The sequence below is a fragment of the Bolinopsis microptera genome, chromosome 9, assembly GCF_026151205.1.
Source record: "Bolinopsis microptera isolate Bmic1 chromosome 9, MBARI_Bmic_1.0, whole genome shotgun sequence".
Lineage (NCBI taxonomy): Eukaryota > Metazoa > Ctenophora > Tentaculata > Lobata > Bolinopsidae > Bolinopsis > Bolinopsis microptera.
Genome location: NC_087080.1, coordinates 7,551,061 through 7,572,849, shown reverse-complemented (window position 1 = coordinate 7,572,849; position 21,789 = coordinate 7,551,061). Strand labels below are relative to the sequence as shown.

The following is a 21,789-nucleotide window of genomic DNA, read 5'->3' as shown; positions in this document are numbered from 1 at the left end:
CAAGGTTACAACTAGTAGAGGAACTAACTGAGGAGCTGGTGGTGGAAATAGAGGAAGCCGAAACCCCAGGAACCAATAGACCCCTTCACTGTTAGGTTTTGAGTACTTCATCGGTCCGCTGAAAAGCTGTGGTACTGATAGTGATATAAATGCCTTTTATTCAGTTTTCTCGCAACCTTCCAATCGACAGATAAGACATATATAATACTTAAACATCACCGAGAAAAGCTTTTAAACGGCCACAATAAAATTGTGACGCTCTGCTGTCCTTCACAGTACTGCATTAATTACATATTTCACTATTATCAAAGTAGGTCTGAAAATCATATAATAATACAGTTTAGTATAGTTTTTTTAGTTAACTTGTATCATAAAACAATTTTTCAGAGAGTGCGACAACCTAACGGGCCTGCACTTGAGGGATTTTAGACATTAGGCTAACAATAGTGAGGATATGACTTCAGTCACCTCCTCGGATCGAACCCACTCGTCTCTTCCTTCCGGGGAATCCAGGTTTGAGGTACCATGGCAACCAGTTTAACAGAACAGTGATTCTCTTAGAACTGGTAAAGCATTTATTATGATCAATTGCCTAATCATCGCCGCCCATGACTTATACTCTGGCTGACTGCTGTTATGTCTCAATTTGATGAACTGTAAAGTAAACTATCGTATCAACTTCAATTTGTACTTTTTAAAATGATAACCTGTGTACTTTTTAACAAAAACACTGGAGAATCTGCATGACCTGTTTGTTAAATAAAAATTTGTTTGATTAAATAACTGTAAGTTTTAAATAATGACTGTGTGAACTGAATTGTATGGTTTGTTAGCGGAAATTAGAACGATATTAGTGCGCGTGAAAGTCGCAAAACCAATCGCCATCTATCCATTCTTCAATAATGGGATGACACGTACAACCATGCAATACTTTACTAAATTCTTGCAAGATTATGGTTGGGCGCGTTGCAATTCCAACGATTGAAATGTGAAAGAGCCAAGTTAACCGAGTTGTGTTACTGTTAAGACCTCCGTCAGAAAGCTGTGATAAAATAGACCCAAGAATTGGCGCAACATTAATCCCATCTCTTTCTCATTAAAGTTTATCGAATTTACGAAAATGGAACACACATATAATTTTGTAAGACAATGATTAATACAAAGTTAGGTAATAGATTAACAACACGTATATACATCTTAACATCATTACAGAAGATATACCAAAATGCTGATAAAATAGAATTTCCATTCATATACCGAATGCTACACCTTAATAAAGTACCCTCCGATATTAAGTCTGAAAACATTTAGAAATAAAAAAATATTACTTCGAGCCCTTCAAATCTTGGTATGGGCCATGGAACTAAAAAAATTTTGACATGAATCCGATAAATTTTCCTCTAGCACTACTTAGAGTCGATAAAATTTCCTCTAGCTCTCTAAAATCGAATGGAAAAAGTGATGTGATGAGATCAAATAAGTTATAAACAAGGTGGCGTCCTCAGAACTAGTCCACAAGTCAGGCAGAGTTTGCTTCAGGAGCCACCCACCTGTTTCCACCACCATTCCATCCTCCGAAGTGCTTAAGACCTGGGAGCGAGGCTCCAATCACGTGTTAAGCTTCCTGTTATCAGGCATCATTGTTCCTGGTTGGAGACTGGGCTAGTTTGCTCTAGTGCCGCTACACCTTCTTCAACTGAAAAAGGAGATTTAATAAGAGAATAAGGCAATACGGAGAGAAATTACGAGAAACTGGAAATAGATTTGTGATTTGCGATAAAATGAAATATTCCAGACAGGTATGATCCCCGAGACAGTGAACATTGAGCTAGATTACTGTCTATTAGTGCCACCTATTTAATAATACCCGCTACAACAGTGCAGTGTCACGTGAATAATCAGGATTGTGCTTCCACCAGCAGCAGCAACTGCAGACACCACGGTGATGATTAAGGAAAAATGTGTATAAATAAGATCTGGCTGAATACTGAAGTCAACATAAAAATTTTATTATGTTATGCTCATCGTATAGTATGTGATTACAATTTTTGTCGGTTTAAATGGAGACAATTTTCCTATAATTTTAAAAAGTGTGCCGCTGTGCCTGCTTAATTCGATTCTGCGAGTGCCTAAAACATTTTCGCGAGAGCTCCCTGCCATTTTCTGCAGAGAGTTATTAACATTTTAGAGATTGATCATTCAATTAAAATCCTTCAATCATTGGAGTAGTCATAACCTAATTGTTACACTCTAATATCCGATCCATCGCCCCTCAGAAATCAACAATAACTTCATCGGTGGACTCTTGGGTCATTAGCGAACACTTGGAACCCTCACGGACACACGTTCGTAAGCGGATGATTTTATACTTTTATACTGTCTAGAAAATTAAAGCAGTAATTAGAGCCAAGGCTCGCATATCATGTCTTATTATGCCGCGCTGAATACCTAACTGTGATTCGGAATGATAATTTTGTTATGGGTTGTATTGTAACAGTTTTCAAACATTCGCTAACAAGATTCTTCGGGGTATTATTAGATATTACCGAATTTTGTGTTTTGTGCAATGCAGTTTGTGCTAGTTTTCCTTGTAGTGCTTACAGCTGGCATTCTCTCAGTAAATGCTCGGTTAACATTCCCGTCTGAAGTGTGGATAGAACCGGGTACCGATCTCACTGTCACATGTAAAACAGATAGAGGTGTGATAAGCAGGGTCTATACACCCGACGAGGAGGTTCCTTCAGATGAACAATTGAGGCAATTCAGGGACAGCTACCGTTCATTTGGTTGGGGGGTTTCGGCGAACAACCTCACCCCGGGGGGGGGGGGGGTGGGGGGGGGGGGGGGTGGGGGGGGGGCCCGCAAGTACAGCAAGTACAGCAACGCTTCAACCAGAGGAAGGTGAATTTACACGTGCGTGTGTCACGATGATGATCCTCCATCGCGGTGGAGATAGCGCTACCAGTCCTGTTCAGTTAAGGGACCTCTGTGCTGACTCTAACTGTTTCGAGCAACAGACTTGTTTCCCTGACTACGACACGGGTACGTTCCAGTGCGAGTGTGTGTTCGACTGCCATTTATCCGAGCCAAAACTTCTGTGCACGGACACGTGCGAGCTGTTTTTCAACGAGTGTTCAATGTGGGAGACAATGTGTTTGGATGGGGTACACCGGAATGTGCGTATTATGATTGTGTCAAGCTGAGGAAGCGACCCATAGTGTTTTCAGTCCGATATACCCTGTTGATATGCACCCTCGTGGGAAAAGAAGTGGTTTTAATAATTCAGGGCTGACCAGAGACGGGATACCCTCCTCCTCAATAACCTGTACCTAAACGGAAAATGACATCCAAGAGATCAGAAAGAAAGTAAATAAGTTTGTAACATCAGCGGAGTGGGGAGGTCAGAAAGTGTGTAATATCATGCAAAGGTAAGAGGGAGAGCGTTGTGTCTACACCCGCAACAACATCATCCACCCTCCTCCACCAGGGTGTACCATGTCTGCATTGTCTTCCCTGTGGGTTTTAGACAGATTTCCACGGAGCTGTAAGCAACTATGAATATGCTTGTTCTCATGTTCTGGCGGCTAACTCTTTGGTCAATACTGACTACAGCCAAGGCTGGTATATATACGGTACATTCGACGTGCACGACGGAGGTAGCGCTCTCATGGCCATGACATTCTTCGTGGGAACCACAGCGTTTGAGTTCCAGAGGGGGTGGTTGATAAACATAGGAGGAGAGAAGCTGGAGGTGGATGAGGGAGTGGGGGTGATGTTGGGACAGAGCGGTTGCGAGGTGAGGTTCACTGGACTTCACCTCCGAGCAGCGTGTCCTCATTTCTACGCGTACTATGATGGGGTCATGTCTGGGCATGTTAGATTGGGAGGTGGGGAGGAGTTTGTGGAGGATGTGGCGGATAAAAGTGACACTGAGTTTGGGTTGTGTTGGGACAGTGACGCAGGGTTCAGGACCAACTGGAGGCTGATGTTCACTGAAGAGTGTGCAGTGGAGGGGTCAGTGAGCCCGTGTCCTGATGCACACATTTACTGTGACAAATTCAACAGAGAACCAGGCTCAGGGTACGGTAAAGCTACCCCACTACCTGAATCAGGGGCTCTGACCTGTGGAGCTGGTTCAGGTATCCGTGTGCTGAGTTGAAGTGTGAGGAACAGGAAATAACTGCTGTACATAAGGAGCGCGCTTGAACCAAGCTGAAAGTGTAACACTGCCATCTGAAGCAGAAGTTCTGGTTGAGAAGAGGGTGGGAGGAGAGTGCCCGGAGGAGGAATGCGAGTGGGAGTTGGAGATAGTGACCGGGGCTGCCCACAAGACAACCCACCCTTTCAGTGTAATGGAGTTTAGCAGATAACATGAACTGATATTCTCAGTAATTCGTAGCACAGATTAGATGGATAAGTGGATCGTGAGCAAGTTAAGAAAAGCGAGTGTGAGCAAGTAATCAAGAGTGGCAAAACTTTACTCTTTAGTTTAACTAATCGATGTTTATTCGTTTGTGTGATTATTATCGTAAATGTATTGAGAACATGTCACATTGACATCAAACAATTATACGCCTCTTGATTGGGCATGATTTGAATAAATACGAATTTGTAAATTTTTATCAGATTGTACACTTTTTTCCAAAATATATTTTTCGTTGTTTTATGTTATTGAGATTTAACCCGAGTGCTATAAAATTCTTAAATACTTTTATCAAAAGTTATTCAATCGATTACTTTAATTCTAAAATTAAAATTTCATTATATAGATTTTGAAATACGTATGAATTGGAAAGTGGTTCCTTAATATCTGTTGGAGGCCTTGCCGAATACAGTAAAAATCCTGATTTTCCCAATCTGTTTTGACTATAAACTAATCTTGAAAGGTTAAACATCATTTTTGACCAGTTAACCCCGAAACTGATCCTGCTTCTCTGTTCATTCCGCGCAATATTTAGAATGGGGCAATAGTAAACTTTATATAATGTCGATTGTAATAGACGAATAATAGAATTAGAATACCCGTTTAGTACCAAGACGAGGAGGTGACTAAATGTCCCTAGTGTGGTAAAGACTTAAGTTACCATGTAAATTGAAAATGATCCCTAAATAATAGATTTGTTCGTGTTAAGGCTGGATACGATTAGTGTACCCCTTCATTTTCGTTTTTAAAATTATTTGCTTTGCATAATCAGTTTATAAATAGGAGAGGTCGACATCAAAGTAATTTAATTTGAAATTATTAATTTATGACTTTAATTTAGATTTAAGCTTGTGAAATGTTGAGAAACGTTTCAAACTTAGATAATTTGGCATGACAGGGAATAAGTGGCGAGCAATCGCTATTACTATATTAGTAAAATGTTTTATTAGTTGACCAAGCGGGTTCATTTTAATTATATAACGTTTCTTTAATGATAAAGGAGAGCAAGTTAATTATGCACTAAATTTATAATAGGCTGGATCCAGCTGCTTACAACGACGTTTTCTTCCGTTATACAATAAATATTCATATAACAAAATTAGTAATCAAATTAAAGTTTCATATAAAAAACACCAAATGACTTTAAACATTGAGACCAGCTACCTGAGGAGAAGGACAGTGCAGGAATACCAGTCTCGCTCCACTCGTCTTTGTTCTGATGTGCTCTTTTTATCATAGCTTGCTTCATATCCTCCGGCCATTCACAGTCTGAAAGGGGAAGTTTTAATAAAATTAAAATTAGTTATTAATGATTAGGGTTATTATAATCAGCGTACATTTCCAATCTTGTCGTGAAGCAAAACGTTACTGAAGTATAAGGAAGCTCAAACCTTTGACGATATATTTGTTGCTGGCGATGTTAGGACAGAATATTATGAGGTCAGGCGTGATGTCCTTTCTGATAATATCCAGGAAATCGGCCAAATGTCTGTCACGTGTTGTATTCACCACCAATACTTTCCTTCGACTGAAATAGCGGGGTGGAGTTAAAACGGTGAGATGAAAATATTTATATTGCAGGGTAATTTTAGATTAGACAAATGGATGTAAAGGTTTTTAAACCGACTTACACTCTTCCTCACAGGACAACAAAATACTGACCAGTTACGAAACTTTCAAAATCGGAAAGAAGAGCAAATATTTGAGCAAAAATAAAGGCAACTTGAGGGCGTTTGATCATATTCACTATGGGACGACACCACTTCTAAACTCCCGACCGTGCAACGGAACCCACCTGTCAGCGGTGCAGTTTTTGAACCACTGTGAACACAGACCAATACTGACGGGAGTATGGGCTCCATCAAGGTGGTAGGCTACCTTGTCTCGGTAGATCACGTGGTTTCTTCCGGGCCACTGACACGTCATTATTCCTGAAACACAAGGGAAATGTTGGAGTAGACTTACACTTCATGTATAACCTGAAAATACAAGGACACTTTTTCGTTTCTAGGTTGAATAATCAAAGAAGCTGACTAAACTCGGATAAATTTACCAATACAAATCTAAGAGTTTGCAATTACGTTGAATAGCATCCTCTGAAGGAAGGTAATCTTGAATCGGAAGGGACTGCTTTAGCAGGCTCCTTATGACAGGAAACATCACCGTTCAACAGGGGTCCTATATTTGTCCCCTGAATAGTGCAATAATCATTAAAGTAAACAATCGAAGGTAAATTACGGAGATAGTAGAGATCAAAAATATTTCGTTTACATAAATCATGCACACTCAGCGAGAATATATTACTTCGGGGTCAACCTCATCTCCCTGGTAAGATCAAAAAATTGATCGAGGGAAACGCTGGTCCATCAACGAGACCCCATAAAACATATCCTAACATTCTCCACTGACTACGGTCCACTTTTTTCTGACAATGGTTCAGCATTGCAAAGTTTATCCAAGTTTTTGTTGGAGATGACTCCTCGGTGGCTTGGTACTCTATATTAAAACTGAAGCAAAGATGTCCGCGGAGCTAAGCATCAAGAGCTCAGTTTTAATAGTCCCTTAACATTAGTAAGATAAGTGATAACAGATGTATTACCTGGTGATGAGGGTTCAAGTTGAGCCAATGTTTAGCTATCTGCAGTGACAGGGAAATGTTATCTGACCAAGTGCTGAGTCAGAGTCGGCGGGTTGGGGTAGTGGGACAACGGAGGCACTGAGGAGTGCAATGTTTAATATTATTATTAAAATATTAAAAATAATTATTGTGTAGTCTGATAATAATTGATTATAGAATTAACCTCAAACTGGTTGAGTCAGGTTAATTAAGAACTATTATCAGATGACGATTATAAAAACAGGAGGACGGATTAAAGGAAAAGAGAAGTGTTTGTAAAATAAAAATGAAGCCTTCACATGACATTACCATGTTTAATGTTTATCTCGGGCGGGTTTGTCACATTAGCAGATTATTATTACTTTATTAAGAGCTGAATAACTCTAATTTTAATATTCTATTGGCTCATAATAGGACAAACAGTTTTTCTACCAATTTGGTATTTATTAATCGGATTGCCCAGGTATTTCTTAAATTTTTGGGAAATCGAGAGAAATTAGAAATGTTGAATAAGGTGGCGCGCGGTGATAAACAGAAAGTATGAATCACTTGAAATAGAGACCATCGACGGCAAAATTGTCTCCTTTAAGCTTCACAATTCGAGACCGACAGGAATGATAATTCCATTTTTTACCGCTAGTTTGCTTCAAATTGAATGCTTATATTGTGAGTTGTGACGTTCGGTAGTTAATGTGGTCATCTCCCCATCAGGCTCGGTCAAATAGTCGTACCTTGCTTTTCGTCCCGGGCTACATTTTAAAGATGGCAAACATAGTGGTCATACCTGAGTGATTAAATCTAAAGAAACCGAATTTTGTTGCCAGATGAATCAACCAAATATTTAGCCGCGACCATAATTTTGGAAATATTATCTTGCCACACAGTGGCTTCATGAGGTTTATAAGCAATAGACAGGTGGTAAATAAGTCACACAACTGAATGTGTACTCATTACTCATTAGAAAGTAATTATCCAGCCTCTCACGAAATTAGAAGCCGAACTTTGGACACTGTTGTTACTTTGCTCAATTCCCGTGTGAATTTGTTAAAGGGTTTTTTAAGTTTTGACACTGTCTCATTTGGTGTGACGAATTACTATTAGTGCAGATGTTTTGATCTGTCAAATTGTTTATTACCTTATTAACATCTGAACAAATTTCAAGCGCTTGCTACGTCTGATTGTATTGGCAATCATTATTAAGCGACCTTAAACTGGTCATATAAAGACAATCGTACCAAATATCTCTTAGTTTTACTTGTAATCAGCAAATCTTTAATCGACTCAGGCAGGTTATCAGTATTCACTAGACTGGTACTGCAGTAGTAAGGATCATAAATTCACACCAATTATTAACAAAGAAAGGATCAACGTAGTGTTTAACCCTGAAAATGGGATAAACTGACCTAAGACCAGTTATATGAACATGGTTCTTCCTACACTATCTCTGCGCTAACTCTCCCAAACCGTTTATTGTTCGTCATCTACTGCCTAGACAGTTAAATGTTGTGTAAATAGCGCAGTCCCTTAAGTGCATTTGAAGTGCATTGTATATATAAACGGATTTTTTCCCGTTCTGTCAATGGTAGCTTTTGTTCCGTTAATATCTGAGATTTGTCTCGAGACTTTGAGACCCGAATATAATACAATATTTTCTTCATCGTCAGTCTGGAATTTTACCGCTGTGAATTCAATCTTGTGATATATAAGTATATATATATATATATATATATATGATATATCTATCTATTCTTTTCATTGATTTATTAAACACGGTATTTTGTCAGGAGTTGCCTGAGAAAATAGTGTTATTAAAAAACCGTATTTAACAGTAAAACCTCGATTTACCGCAATTCCCGATTTACCGCGGCCATTTCCTTTCCCCAAATTCCTTTTCCCATACAGGGATAGGGGAGGGGTGGTGAGTTCCAGATTATAGGGCGGCGTCCTGAAAAACAGACTCGTGGGCGTACTAGACAACGTGAAAAAACAGGACAGCAAAAATTCTCATATTTTCGATAATTGGGGGTTACTGAAAAGTGCAAGAAGATAATTTAAAAACAATCAGACGAGAAAGGCATTCAGATGTTACTTGGACTGTTCATTAGGTTATGTATCATATCTCCGCTATTGCGTTCGAGAGTGAAACCGTTAAAGCTTGTCTTACAATAAAAGTATCTGTAGCTGTCAAAAATTTACTTTTAGCTTGCAGATTTTTTCACTCGCGATTAAGCAAGGTTGTGCCACGTACTCTAGTGCCATTTTGTAATTCTGATTTAGACTTTAGAGTCTTTAATGAAGGTCGGAAGTGAGGGAAAGTTTAAGTAAGAATAAAACATTGTGTTAGAGTGTTAGCAAGTAAATATTGCACGTGCTACACTTGTGAGGGCAGTTAAAGTGCAGAACTGTATGTTTCGTTGCTTTGTGATACTGATACGTCATGATTAGCTCTCATCTAGACATAACATATAGACATATAACAATTCGATGTGACTAATGATCTTAATGCAGTAAAAACTTTAGATTAATAGCTTAATTAGCTTAACTTTAGATTTATTAAGGAATACTTGGAAATTTCCTATTATTTAGCTAAGAAGTTCAGTAGAGTTTAATATGATAAGAGAATTATAAATTATGTATTAATGAATTAAATAAAATTCCTTGAAAAAAAATTTCGAGTTTGATAAACAGCAGCGTTGAAAGTATCTAACTTACTGAGTTACTGCACAGTTTTATATTATTCTTCCAGTTTCATCAGGCCCGGCAACCATGTTGATGAACCAATCTTAAGAAATTTTCTAATTTCGACAGTCAACGTTAATACTTCATAATTCGCTATAATGACTATCTTGATTGAAATCTGCCACATAGTCATACAATATGATACAGTGGTGTTAAACCAGTGTACCCAGTTGTCCGAAAAAATACGAAATGTTGTTAATAAAGCTCAACTCGGCTTCTGAGATTGCTTAGATAAATTTGGTGCCGACTCAGGGACCCTGGTTCCCCCCGATTGTACTAAAATACTTTAACAACATTTCTCTTTTCTCAGTGTGTATATTGAGGCAGATGTTTTGTACACTCGGTAAAAACTTTCATAATCGAACCAATGATCTAGTTACTCTCGATACATTTCCTAAACGATCCATACGTACATTACTTTTTACCGGCTCGTCTCTTTTGGTTCGTTAAAATCAAAGGTTTCTCTGTCATACCTACATAAGTAGTTGGTGACTGACGGTAATAGTATTAATCTTTCAGCATAAGTTGGTAACAACTATCAGTTCCATATTCGTCCCTCTACCATAGATGTTTTTTATGATTTAGTCCTAGTTCGCCTTTTTGTAAATAAAATATTCTTGTGAAAGGTACTGATTTATTTTTGAGCTGATTGTAAAGGTATTTGATTAGTGGTCAAGGGTGCGCTCGCGCTATAGAGAGACGCTGATGACAGCGTGCGCGCGTCGAGAGCGCTGCGCCTTGAGAGGAATCGCGAGATGAGGGATTCTCTGCAGTTCGGTTGTAAGTTTATCCACTTGACCAAGATATCATCTGCTAAAATCACAAGCTCTCGATTATTGGGGTCACTCAGGGGTATGAGGATGAGATTATAGTCGAGGAAGAGGTGATGAGAGTACAAGGCATATTAAAACAATGAGCGCCTTAAACAATTTACTTGAAACAGCTCCTGTATCTTGATGAGGGCGACATCAGTGTACTCAAGAAGATTTTCAGCGAACCTGATGTGCAGTTAGACTCTCGTAAGTCCTATTCTGCCCATTTGCTATCGTAATGTAATGGAGATAATTTCTTTGTTATAAGCTTTCAATTCAACTGTTGTTCATTAAGAGGTAACCTAACTCAGATTCTAGTCCCATGGTGAGGCCAGGTATAGAAGATATTATGTAAATATATCCTCATTACACCACTTAAGGCCTAAGGGGTAACATGTAATCTGTCAGCGAATGTTAAATACCCGTTTGTGTGAAATTCTGGAATGTAACACAAAGAAAGGAGTCGAAGGAAGTACACAGTACCCAGACCATTGACATAACAATGTTTAATTCAGGAGCAATATGAGCATTGTTAAGCTTCAGGGCCGGGCGGGGGGGGGGGGGGGGGGGGGGGGGGTTGTGGCCAATGGGTATTTTTTTGTGAACTTAGAAATTCGAGATAGCAGTGACCCGAACGTTTGAGGGGGTCCCGGACCCCAACCGCCAAACGGTTGCCTGCGGAGCAGCCACGGCCCAATATTTGGTCCAAATTAAGGCCAATTTAGCAGAGCAAATTTTCAGGAAAAGAATTTGGCCCGCCAAATATTTTTGGAATAAGGTCGAAAATGCGATATAGAGTCGATTTCCGAAAATTCATGCAAAAATATTGTAAACTATTGGAGTATTTCCAAAAAGATGAAATCAATTCCGCGAATATCGCGAACGAAAGTACGGGCAATTTGTTCATTTTATTGCGTATTGGTGCCTTAGTATCCACATTTAAACAGATATAAAGCTATAACCTTACAGAATTATGTAGTTAGGCCCTACCTTTCATGAAAGTTAACTCATCCCAAAAATATTGATGTTTGACTAATTTTATGGGAAAATCCTACCAAATTTGTGCTAATCCCAAATATGGGCATATGGTTTTTGGCTCATAACTCATTCATTTTTTGTCCATCTTGATGAAATTCCTATTCCGAGGTAGGACCACTAGCTACAATAGAGCACCATAAACCTGGGTTTGGGCATTGTCAGGGTAATGTGGCTACATGGGCTAATTTGGACCAAAATGGCGTGGCTGCCCGCAAGCACCGTTTGGCGGTTGGGGTCCGGACCCCCTCAAAAGTTAGTCACAGGTCCAAGTTTGTTGGTAAACTTCTATCTCGAATTCAAGTTCACAAAAAAATTACCCATGACGGGGGGCCCCACCCCCCCCCCCCCCCCCCGTTAAGCTTACCATGCTCATTGCCCTGCATTTAAACATGTAAGTCAATGGTCTGGGTACTGTGGTAACTTCCTTCGACTCCTTTCTTTGTGTTACATTCCAGAATTTCACACAAACGGGTATTTAGCATTCGCTGGTTTTTTAAATAAACCACAATGCAGGTGATATGGACGATGTACCACCAACTCCAGATGTCCAAGCTCTACAAGAGGATCTTCGATACCGGATATACGATGGATTACTACTCTAGGTCTGGTCTTTTGTCCCTGATAGTTGGACTACCAGGAAATTGTCTGGCTTGGAGACACATCCACAACTCAAAGAAAAAAGGCTTGTCAACCCTTCTGTATCAGATAGCTTGCACTTTTGACAGTTGTTCGAATGTTATTCATTTGCCAGTAATTATCAGCATGTTGAACACGCGAAAACCTGGACCATTTGGAATAATTCTTCTGCACTGGGTGGGATTTGTCCATCTAATACTGCACAAATGTCCATGATTTGCTGTCCATGTTTGCAGTCCATATCACGAGCAAGTTGTGATTGTTTTTTTCCTTTTTAACAAGGGCAACAAAAAAGCATTTCTGATCTCGCACGTAATTTACTCAGTTCCACATATCATGGACAACTCCTACTTAATGACTCAACCGGTTTCTACAGTCCAGGAGGGGTTAATGAGTTCGAGATGGGCGGGTATGATCAGACACCCAAAACGCGGCGGTCAAAACAATGTACTTTTGCAAATTATAGCCTATGCGTTGGTGTACCACCCTTAGCCTGTTTATTGCTTTTGTGACATCCGTGATCAAGCTGAGGGAGAGTAGAACCGATATGTAATCACTCTCACAGCAATAACACGAGGCATCGATGTACGATATCATACTTTGCAGCAACTTTTTTCTTCTCTGCAAATCATAACCTTCAGAACAATCATTCTTTTTACTGCCACATCACTGATGGCAGCTACCCTGGGAAGATATACTCAAACGAGTTCAGTGTTTTTTCTACAGTTTGGCCAATAAGAGAGATCTTCTGTCCAGTCCTAAACGCTTCTCTACACCCACTGCTCTACCATGTAGGATGAAGGAAATGAGATTGTCTATCAAAGAAATATTTCCGATTTGACAATAATCCATAAAGCGGTTGATGCCAGGTCCCGGCCGGTCGAGTGAGGACCCGCCTGTTCAGAACACCGGAAGAGGACTCAAGAGAGGTCCGGGGAAAGTGAGAACTAAAAGTGGGATTAACGAAATGAAACAGAAAGACAGAATCGAGACCCACCCCAGAATTGATCGGTTGCCGGGTAAAACTCCAGATAGTTAAATAATCCAATATGTTGAGTGTTTATCTAGTGATGGTTATAAATAGAAATTATCTAGTGGACCGTTTCACATATCACGTAATCAACCGTGAGGGAGGGGTTTCAAATGATACGCTTGGGGGTATTTTTGACACAACGCTATGTGAACAACTGATTAAGAAGGGGGGGGGGGTTTAAGAATTGTCCAAAGTGATTATTTTGTAATATGAACGACCCCCTATTAAAATAGTCGCTCTCAAAATCATTTATAAAATTAAAGATTTTTTTATTTTGAACTTGTTTTCAGATTTTGAAGATTCTTCTCTGCAATTCAATACTTTACGTGCACCATAGGCCAAGTCATACGACCGTAGAATTAAGACACTTACAACTGTTTGTGTAGTTCTTTACAAGTTCATTAATTGGTCCGGTTAAGTAATTTCTATACCATTATAATTCAGATATACCATTGTAAACGGAATTGTCATTATTCAAATTTGACATAAAACTCGTAAGGCCGAGCGTGAGTTTTTAACATTCTAGTATCAGTAGAGGAGCATCACGGCTCCCGACAAACAAAGTGTAACAGGCTATGAAAAAACCCTTTTGGTGAAAAATTAAAAGAAATAATCGACGTTTCCGGCTGTCAACTAAAGCACTCCCACAGAGCTCTATTGTTCACCCGCCCACATCCAATTGTTGAGCTTCTTTGCTAAATTGCAGCTTTTACTTCGTCTTGTCAAACCGGCTATCGTCGAATTAATTTAGGCGACTCAAGGTACATAACATACAAACATAGTACATACATTCACATAAGAGGGTCGCCTCCTAATCGTTGAGTGGCGTGCATCAACACACATCCTTCTACGGTGTAAAATGTTTTCCCTCCATGGGTGATCAGGTCTAAGTGCCGTACGTGACCGTCGACTAAGTGCAGTTTTTAGACTTTTACAAAAGGACCCACCTACCCCCATCCCACGGTACAAACGATTTTCGGATAAATATTAATGACACGCAACCCCCCTTTTTGCGGTACTAATGTTAGAAATCACGTACTAACTGAGTCCTGGTATATAAAATAAGATACCCACACTATACAATTTGGCTTTAAACAGCTCATCAAACATTGGAAATGGGCAATTTATACTCACTATTAGTAGGGGGTTTTGTTTACAATGTATCGAATAGATAAAAAAGTTACAAAAAATAATAAAAATTAAAACCCACAAAAAACTCAAAAAAAACCTCAAAACCATTCCCAAAATTGAAAATTTGAGCTAAAATGGTTTTTTTGATGGGGTTGGACCAACAAAAATGAACCCTTTAGTAACCATGTACCAGCTGTTTTTTCTGGAAATGAGCAGCAGAACCACCACTTAGTACAAGAGTACTAACTGCTTTTTGAAGAAAATATGACACACCCACCCAACGTCATGTACGATTCTGATCATATGACCCCCCGTCACTGCTGATGTTATCGACCGTGACACCTGTAAAGTCTGCCGCTTCCTCGAGTACACAGGCCATCCAGCCTTTCCGGGGTCCGTCCTTAGCATCACAAAATTATATTGTCCTTCGCATTCCCACATGACAATGAATTCCAAGGTCCCTTTGGATTTACACTAAGATAGTTTAAAAAAAACCATAATTATCTTGTATATAACAAATTTTAAATGTTTAAATTAATTATAGCGGGCAGACCTTCTATTTCCCTTAAAGTTAACACTCTCCGTTGTCAGTACAATATCATACTCATTGCATTGATAAGTGGATAAGTATGTTTAGTTAATAAATTTCCTCGACCCCATCTGCTCCTGACCCATCTCACTCTTCCAATGCGTTGCGTCTCTCTCTTAGCCTCGATAACATTTTATAATGTCAGCTAAGTAAAGCATATATAAGTTTTAAGAACCCCATTTTCCACTAACAAAACAAACTGAACACGTATACTAATCTTAGTGAATTATTTTTAACTTGGTGGACCACAAGTTTGGCAAGTTCTAATGCTCCTAACACACGCCACAAGATTTAATCATAATCTGGGTAATTAATTGGTATTTAGGGATTTAAGGCAGATTGAATATTTCCGCTCTTTAGGGAGTGGAAAACTCCATCGATTCTCGTTTTCCATTCATTTTGGTGATTTAAGTTCTTAGTATTTTTGTCCTCATAGCTAGCAACGCTAACAATAAGGGCAAAAGAAATTGTTTTGCCTGCATTCGTGTAAGATAGTAAGAGACTTAGGGTCTGAGGTAGATTTTAAATCCATCGATAAGAATATAATATAAAAGTCAGTTTACAGAATAATATTCCTTAGTTTGTCTTTGGTATCAATTGCCTTAAACATATTAAAACCCAGGTTTGAGGGTCGTGAAATATAATCCAGGTATTTTTTTTTATTTGTCACTAGCAACGCTAGAAAATTAGTTTTAATCCGTTTACAAAGATGATAAAAACTAAAAATGGTCTAGACAGAATAGGCGCAGCCTTGGTAAAAATATAAATATTTTCTTGTGCGTGATCGTCCTAAAACAATAATCGCTAACTTTATAAATCGGTATTTCGGTATGTTCGCCACATTAAACACCATACTTATTGATTATCACCGGATTTTTCTGCGTGGTAAACGTTTGATAAATTGCCGACGTATTGTTCAATAAATAGCGAGACCCTGAATTCGTGGAAAGGTTGGTTGTAGGTCATGTGAGTGGTCAACAAATAAGCAGAAGTGGAGCACTTTTAATTTTGACCCTCGCAATAGTCGGTATATTTTGCGCCCTACAGTACTCTGTAACAGATTGTTGTATTACTAAAACGTCAGTTTCCCTTTGTTTTGCACAGCCAAGTCTACACTACGTATTTTTGTTTGATCACTCACAAATCTTATAAGCAATGGGCAATTCGTTTTCTAAGGGAGATTTCGGAAAACCCATCGATATCTTTTTCCATTCAGTTTGTGATTCAAGTTCTTAGTATTTTGTCTCATATTGCCTACAACGCTAACAATGTATGGGGCAAAAGAAATTGTTTTGCTGCCTTCTTGTAAGATAGTATGATACTTAAGGGACTGAGGAATTTAAAATCCACGATAAGAAATATTAATATAAAAGTCTTTTTTATTGAATAAAATCCAATTCGTTTATTGTCTTGTACAATTGCCTGAAACAATTTAAAACCCAGGGTTGAGTCATATATAATCCAGAATTTTTTTATTTGTCCGTGTCACAAGCAACGCTAGAAAATTAGTTTTTAATCCGTTTACAAAGTAATGATAATAAAACTAAAATAGTTCTAGACAGAATAAGCTTGCAGCTGTTAAATATAATTATTTCATGTTGCGTGATCGTCGAAAACTATAATCGCTACCTTTAATAAATCGGTAATTTCGCCACATTAAACTCCATACTTATTGATTATCACGATATTTTTCTGCGTGGTAAACCGATTGATAAAATCACAGATTCTAGGATCATGATCTTCTTCTGCTAGTGAACGACCTTTTTGACCTAAACCTTATTCTCCAACAGCAATTCCCAGAAAAAAAAACGTTATCAGTTAAACCTTGATTTACCGTAAACCCCATTTAACCGCGCTGATAGCAAGCTCTAGCCCTTTGTTCGTGGCTGTACTTAAAGATTACATCTGAGTCCCCCAACCGATGGTCTTGAAGACCGGGCTGGATGAGGATTGTGCAATCATAGCAAGGAATAATTCCCACAGAATAAAAAAAATAACATTATACCTGAGCTTTGGCCATTGCAATATCCCAGTGATATTATGGACCATACCTTTCTTGAAGACCCTCCCTCAAATTTTCCAATACTTATGAATTCAATATATTTTATAAACAATATACAGGTAAAATGCGACAGACTCAACAGCATCAACTCTGACCAGCTGTTTAAAAGAAACTCTTCCGTTCCGATTTACGATGGATTACTGGCTCTAGGTCCTGTGGGGGTTCTGTCTGATAAATTGGACTACCAGGAAATTGTCTGGCTTGGAGGCACTTCCACAAGTCAAAGAAAAAGGGTTGTCGACCCCTTCTGTATCTCATAGCTTGCACCAATGGAAGCTTGTTTCCAGTGTAATTCAATTGCCTGTTATGGGCACCATATTGGACCACGAGGAAACCCGGGCCATTTGCGGATCCTACATTCTGCTTTGGTTTGGTATTTCGTCTTCCAAAACTAACAGCAAAAGTCCCATGTTCGCTGTCATGTTGCAGCCATATCACGAGCAATTGTGATTGTTTTTCCTTTTTACAAGACAACAAAAAAGCAGTTCGGACTCCCTCGGAATTTAATTTTCTGTACCACATTGCATGGACAACTCACTACTATAGGATCGCAATCGGGTTCTACAGCCCCGGTGTGGATATTGCATACTATGGATAGATTAAATGCCGGTAAACACAATGTACTTTGGTCAAATATAGCATATACGTGGGAATAACCACCCTGCTGTTATTACTCGCTTTGTGTAACCGACCAAGCTCAGGCAAAGCACCTTGTTCAACTCTGTCCTCACAGAAGAAAACACAGGCATCTGTTACAATATCGTCTTTGCTGCAGTTTTTTTTCCTTATCTGCAACTCTTGACCTCAAAACGTTATGCTCTCACCGTCTCGTCCAACCATTTATCAATCCCGACCCAGGACCGGTTTTTCCTCTAACGAGTTCATATCTTCTCCAGCTTCACAATGAGCGAGATATCTCACAGTTTCTCAATGCGGCCCTGAACCCGTTGCTGTACTTATGGAGGATGGAAAATGAATTGTCTGTAACCGAATATGTTCAATAAAAGAGTACCTTCAGGTCAAAACAGTATCAGAACACCAGGGAGAGATAGGTAGACAGAGAGAACTGGTGACGTCTAAAGGAATGGTGAGAAACTAGAACTCAAAAAAGGAACAAATATTAAAATGAGTGCTCATTAATGCACAACCGACACTTATAATTGAATTATTATTAATAGTATGAATATTTCTTTGTAAAAGTGAGTCATTTTTAGTGAGAAAATTCAAATTTTGAAATTGTGGCCAACATTTTATCAGTTTCTAATCCATTTTTTGTCATATCTAATTTGTCGATCAATATTGTCAAATGCGCAGTGAAACGATAACACGATTAAACTTTTGACCTTGCCAAAAGTTACCTATATATATTGTAGATAGGCCAATTACAGGAACGGAAAGTTCACTAACAAACCATTTTACTTACCCCTAATAACAGCAGTACTCTTCTCTCTAGCCTCTCTTTCCAGTACAGGATAGCTAGCAGTATAGTGCTGGTTAACTGTTAACACTGGGACCCCTTCTTTCATTATACCCGCCTTCTCGTTTGCTATCTCCTCTATCGTGTAGCCTGGACGGGAGTTATGTAAGATCACGTGACATTACAGGGAAATAAATCATTGAAATACATTAATTTACATAGACTAGTGACTACGTATAAATATCTAGAATGTAGAAAAATACCATTTACAGTTCTTGCTTAAGCTCTGCGCGCATACACACAGGCTTTAATTAAGGGTACAATTCTGCAAATCCCCAATATATCTACACCTACAAAGCAACATGCGACAAATGTTGTATCTAACTTCACACACGCACACTCACCGAGAATGGAGCAGTGGTCGTAACCCAGGTGAGTAATAGCAGTGAGAGCAGGGTGGTCCACAACGTTAGTACAATCGTACCTCCCTCCTAGTCCCACTTCTATCACAGCCACGTCTACCCGCTCCTGATGAGACAGGGTTTAGTGATGGATGAAACAGGGTTTAGTGATGGGTGAGACAGGGTTTAGTGATGGGTGAGACAGGGTTTAGTGATGGGTGAGACAGGGTTTAGTGATGGGTGAGACAGGGTTTAGTGATGGGTGAGACAGGGTTTAGTGATGGGTGAGACAGGGTTTAGTGATGGGTGAGACAGGGTTTAGTGATGGGTGAGACAGGGTTTAGTGATGGGTGAGACAGGGTTTAGTGATGGGTGAGACAGGGTTTAGTGATGGGTGAGACAGGGTTTAGTGATGTGTGAGACAGGGTTTAGTGATGGGTGAGACAAGGTTTAGTGATGGGTGAGACAAGGTTTAGTGATGGATGAGACAGGGTTTAGTGATGGGTGAGACAGGGTTTAGTGATGGGTGAGACAAGGTTTAGTGATGGGTGAGACAAGGTTTAGTGATGGGTGAGACAGAGTTTAGTGATGGGTGAGACAGGGTTTAGTGATGGGTGAGACAGGGTTTAGTGATGGGTGAGACAAGGTTTAGTGATGGGTGAGACAAGGTTTAGTGATGGGTGAGACAAGGTTTAGTGATGGGTGAGACAGGGTTTAGTGATGGATGAGACAGGGTTTAGTGATGGGTGAGACAGGATTTAGTGATGGATGAGACAGGGTTTAGTGATGGGTGAGACAAGGTTTAGTGATGGGTGAGACAGGGTTTAGTGATGGGTGAGACAGGGTTTAGTGCTGTGATGGAAATGTAAATGGTTCAAAATAAGACTATTGGTAAAAGCAACAAGATTTTTAAATTCGCCAGACCTGATCACGTGACCCACCTTAATAAACACGTAGTAGGACATGACAACAATGTACTTGAGGAATGACGGGAATCTAGCAGGACTGTTCTCTAGGTCCGCAATCTCACACCGCTCGAACATGTCCCAGATCTCGTTGAAGTAGTGGGAGAATAGATCTCGGGATATAACTCGGCCGTTAAGTCTGATACGTTCCCTGACCTGAGTAGGAGAGAGGTGATACTTGTAGTCCGAGACGAAAGGGAAACTCGTTAGCTTTTTGTGTTAAAAGCGAGTTCTCGACGGTTATCACCTCTTTAGATGATGCTTAAAACATTTGGCCACTTTTGCATTTTTGTAATAAATCCAATATGGGCGGTTTCGGCCACACCTTTTTTCAGGGTTTTGCGGTCCCTCGAATTTTTGTATTTCAGCCCAGGAACGTCGTAGAGACTATTCCGATACACCAAAATTTGCCTAATAGCCATAATTATATACAAATTATGAAGCAATATATACCTTATAATGCTTATTTTCGGAAATGTGGCTGAAAACGGATTTTTGCCGAGCGAACAATGACAATATTCACAAATGGGCCATTGGACTGTTAACTGGAAAGATCCTAAAGACTCATGAGCAACATAGCATTAGCATTTGTCACAAGTGCTAATGCTATGTTGCTCATGAGTCTAATGCTCGTGCAGTCACTGTCGGTGACTGCACGACGGCCAGGCCCCCTCATTATTAGGGGTCCCACGGAGATCAGATCATGTCACCAATTAGTGACGTATAATTAGTGATGTGATCCATCAGTAGAATTTAACTGACCTAGAAATGGGCTAGATACAGGGGAGAGTTAACATGTCAACTTTGTAGTCTGTATATCATAGTTTTATAAATTATAGATCAGCCCTTCCAGACGATCTCGAAAGTTCCTTCCAGCTCGCCAGAACGGAACTCGATGTTCCACTTCGAATCTGTACTCATATACATAATATGTATTATTAGTTAACTTGTGTTAATACTTTACCATACTACACGTAATCAAACGAATAAACTCTGTTTACAATGAGATAGCATCACGTGATCGAATCACGTGTTTTGATAACAAAGCTAGAGACTAAGGGCTATGGAGCACACTGCTTTTCATGTGTTTTATAGACTGACCATGAGTTCCTTTACACAAATTGAACTACTAGCCTTAACTATAATTCTAAAGATTATCTTTTGTGGGGACCGAGGGCTCGTCGTCCGAGTATAAAGCTGACACTCCTGATCACTACGTTCATAGAAATATTTCCTTTACCCTCATGAGATGTTGTCCGTATATATTGTGTTAACAATTGATCAATGTTCTCATGGTTCCAAACCTCATGATTCAATTTCACTTAACAAATTAACTCCTAACTAACCTTATGCCTAACTAACCTTATGCCTAACACGCATTACACATTATTTTATTTCCTCATCTTTGCCTTTGTTGATTGTTCATCTTCTCGCACAATTCCTCATGTGGGGTGAGTCATCGTCATGTGAATGTTTGCAGTTTTCCATACATTGATTGGGGTGTCGACTAGTGGTCAAGTTTATGTCTCGTGTCAAGTTTTAGGGACGTTTTTGGCTAACAATGTTACGTCAGCAGACGAGTGGGTTAAGAAATGCTTGTGAAAGTGGATTTTTGGAAACCAATTGTTTTCCACGGTTTATGCTACCCTGATCATAATGATCATTATGAGCCTAACATATTTTTCCCGGTTTACTTGCTACACGTTGCGATCAAAAGGGGTTGCAGCGTGTGTCAACGGTTTACTTTACTAAAGTCTGTATCTTTTAGTAGTACCTACCTCTCTATATACGATTTTGGACTCGAAGCTTACCCCTTGTAATGCGATCTCGGAATGCAGGCGGGAGAATTACTCGGACCGAAAATTTTCTAAGTCGAAATTCTTTCAAAGATTTTCTGGAAACTACGTTTGTTCATGTTTCATGCTA

The 21,789-nt window shown here is 39.4% G+C and overlaps 1 protein-coding gene and 1 long non-coding RNA gene across 2 annotated transcripts in view; one reads left to right on the top strand and one right to left on the bottom strand.

The window, feature by feature from the left end:
* The window catches only part of LOC134821108 (uncharacterized), a 40,103-nt gene that overhangs the window by 15,500 nt on the left and 2,814 nt on the right, over positions 1 to 21,789 (top strand). The gene's annotated exons all lie outside the window — the stretch shown is intronic.
* On the bottom strand, positions 1,638 to 21,243 carry LOC134820999 (folylpolyglutamate synthase, mitochondrial-like). Its single transcript, XM_063831665.1, has 8 exons — positions 21,226 to 21,243; positions 19,840 to 20,019; positions 18,902 to 19,025; positions 18,504 to 18,647; positions 6,219 to 6,354; positions 5,815 to 5,951; positions 5,588 to 5,692; positions 1,638 to 1,696 (listed from the first exon to the last, which is right to left on the bottom strand). The coding sequence occupies exons 1-8, from the start codon at positions 21,241 to 21,243 to the stop codon at positions 1,638 to 1,640; spliced, it is 903 nt and encodes a 300-aa protein (XP_063687735.1).

Excerpts from the sequence above, each read along its gene's own strand:
- LOC134820999 (XM_063831665.1), bottom strand. Across the intron at positions 6,355-18,503 it reads GAGTACTGCTGTTATTAGGG|GAATAATGACGTGTCAGTGG; the intron begins GTAAGTAAAATG and ends CTTGTGTTTCAG. Across the intron at positions 5,693-5,814 it reads CAACAAATATATCGTCAAAG|ACTGTGAATGGCCGGAGGAT; the intron begins GTTTGAGCTTCC and ends TTCCCCTTTCAG.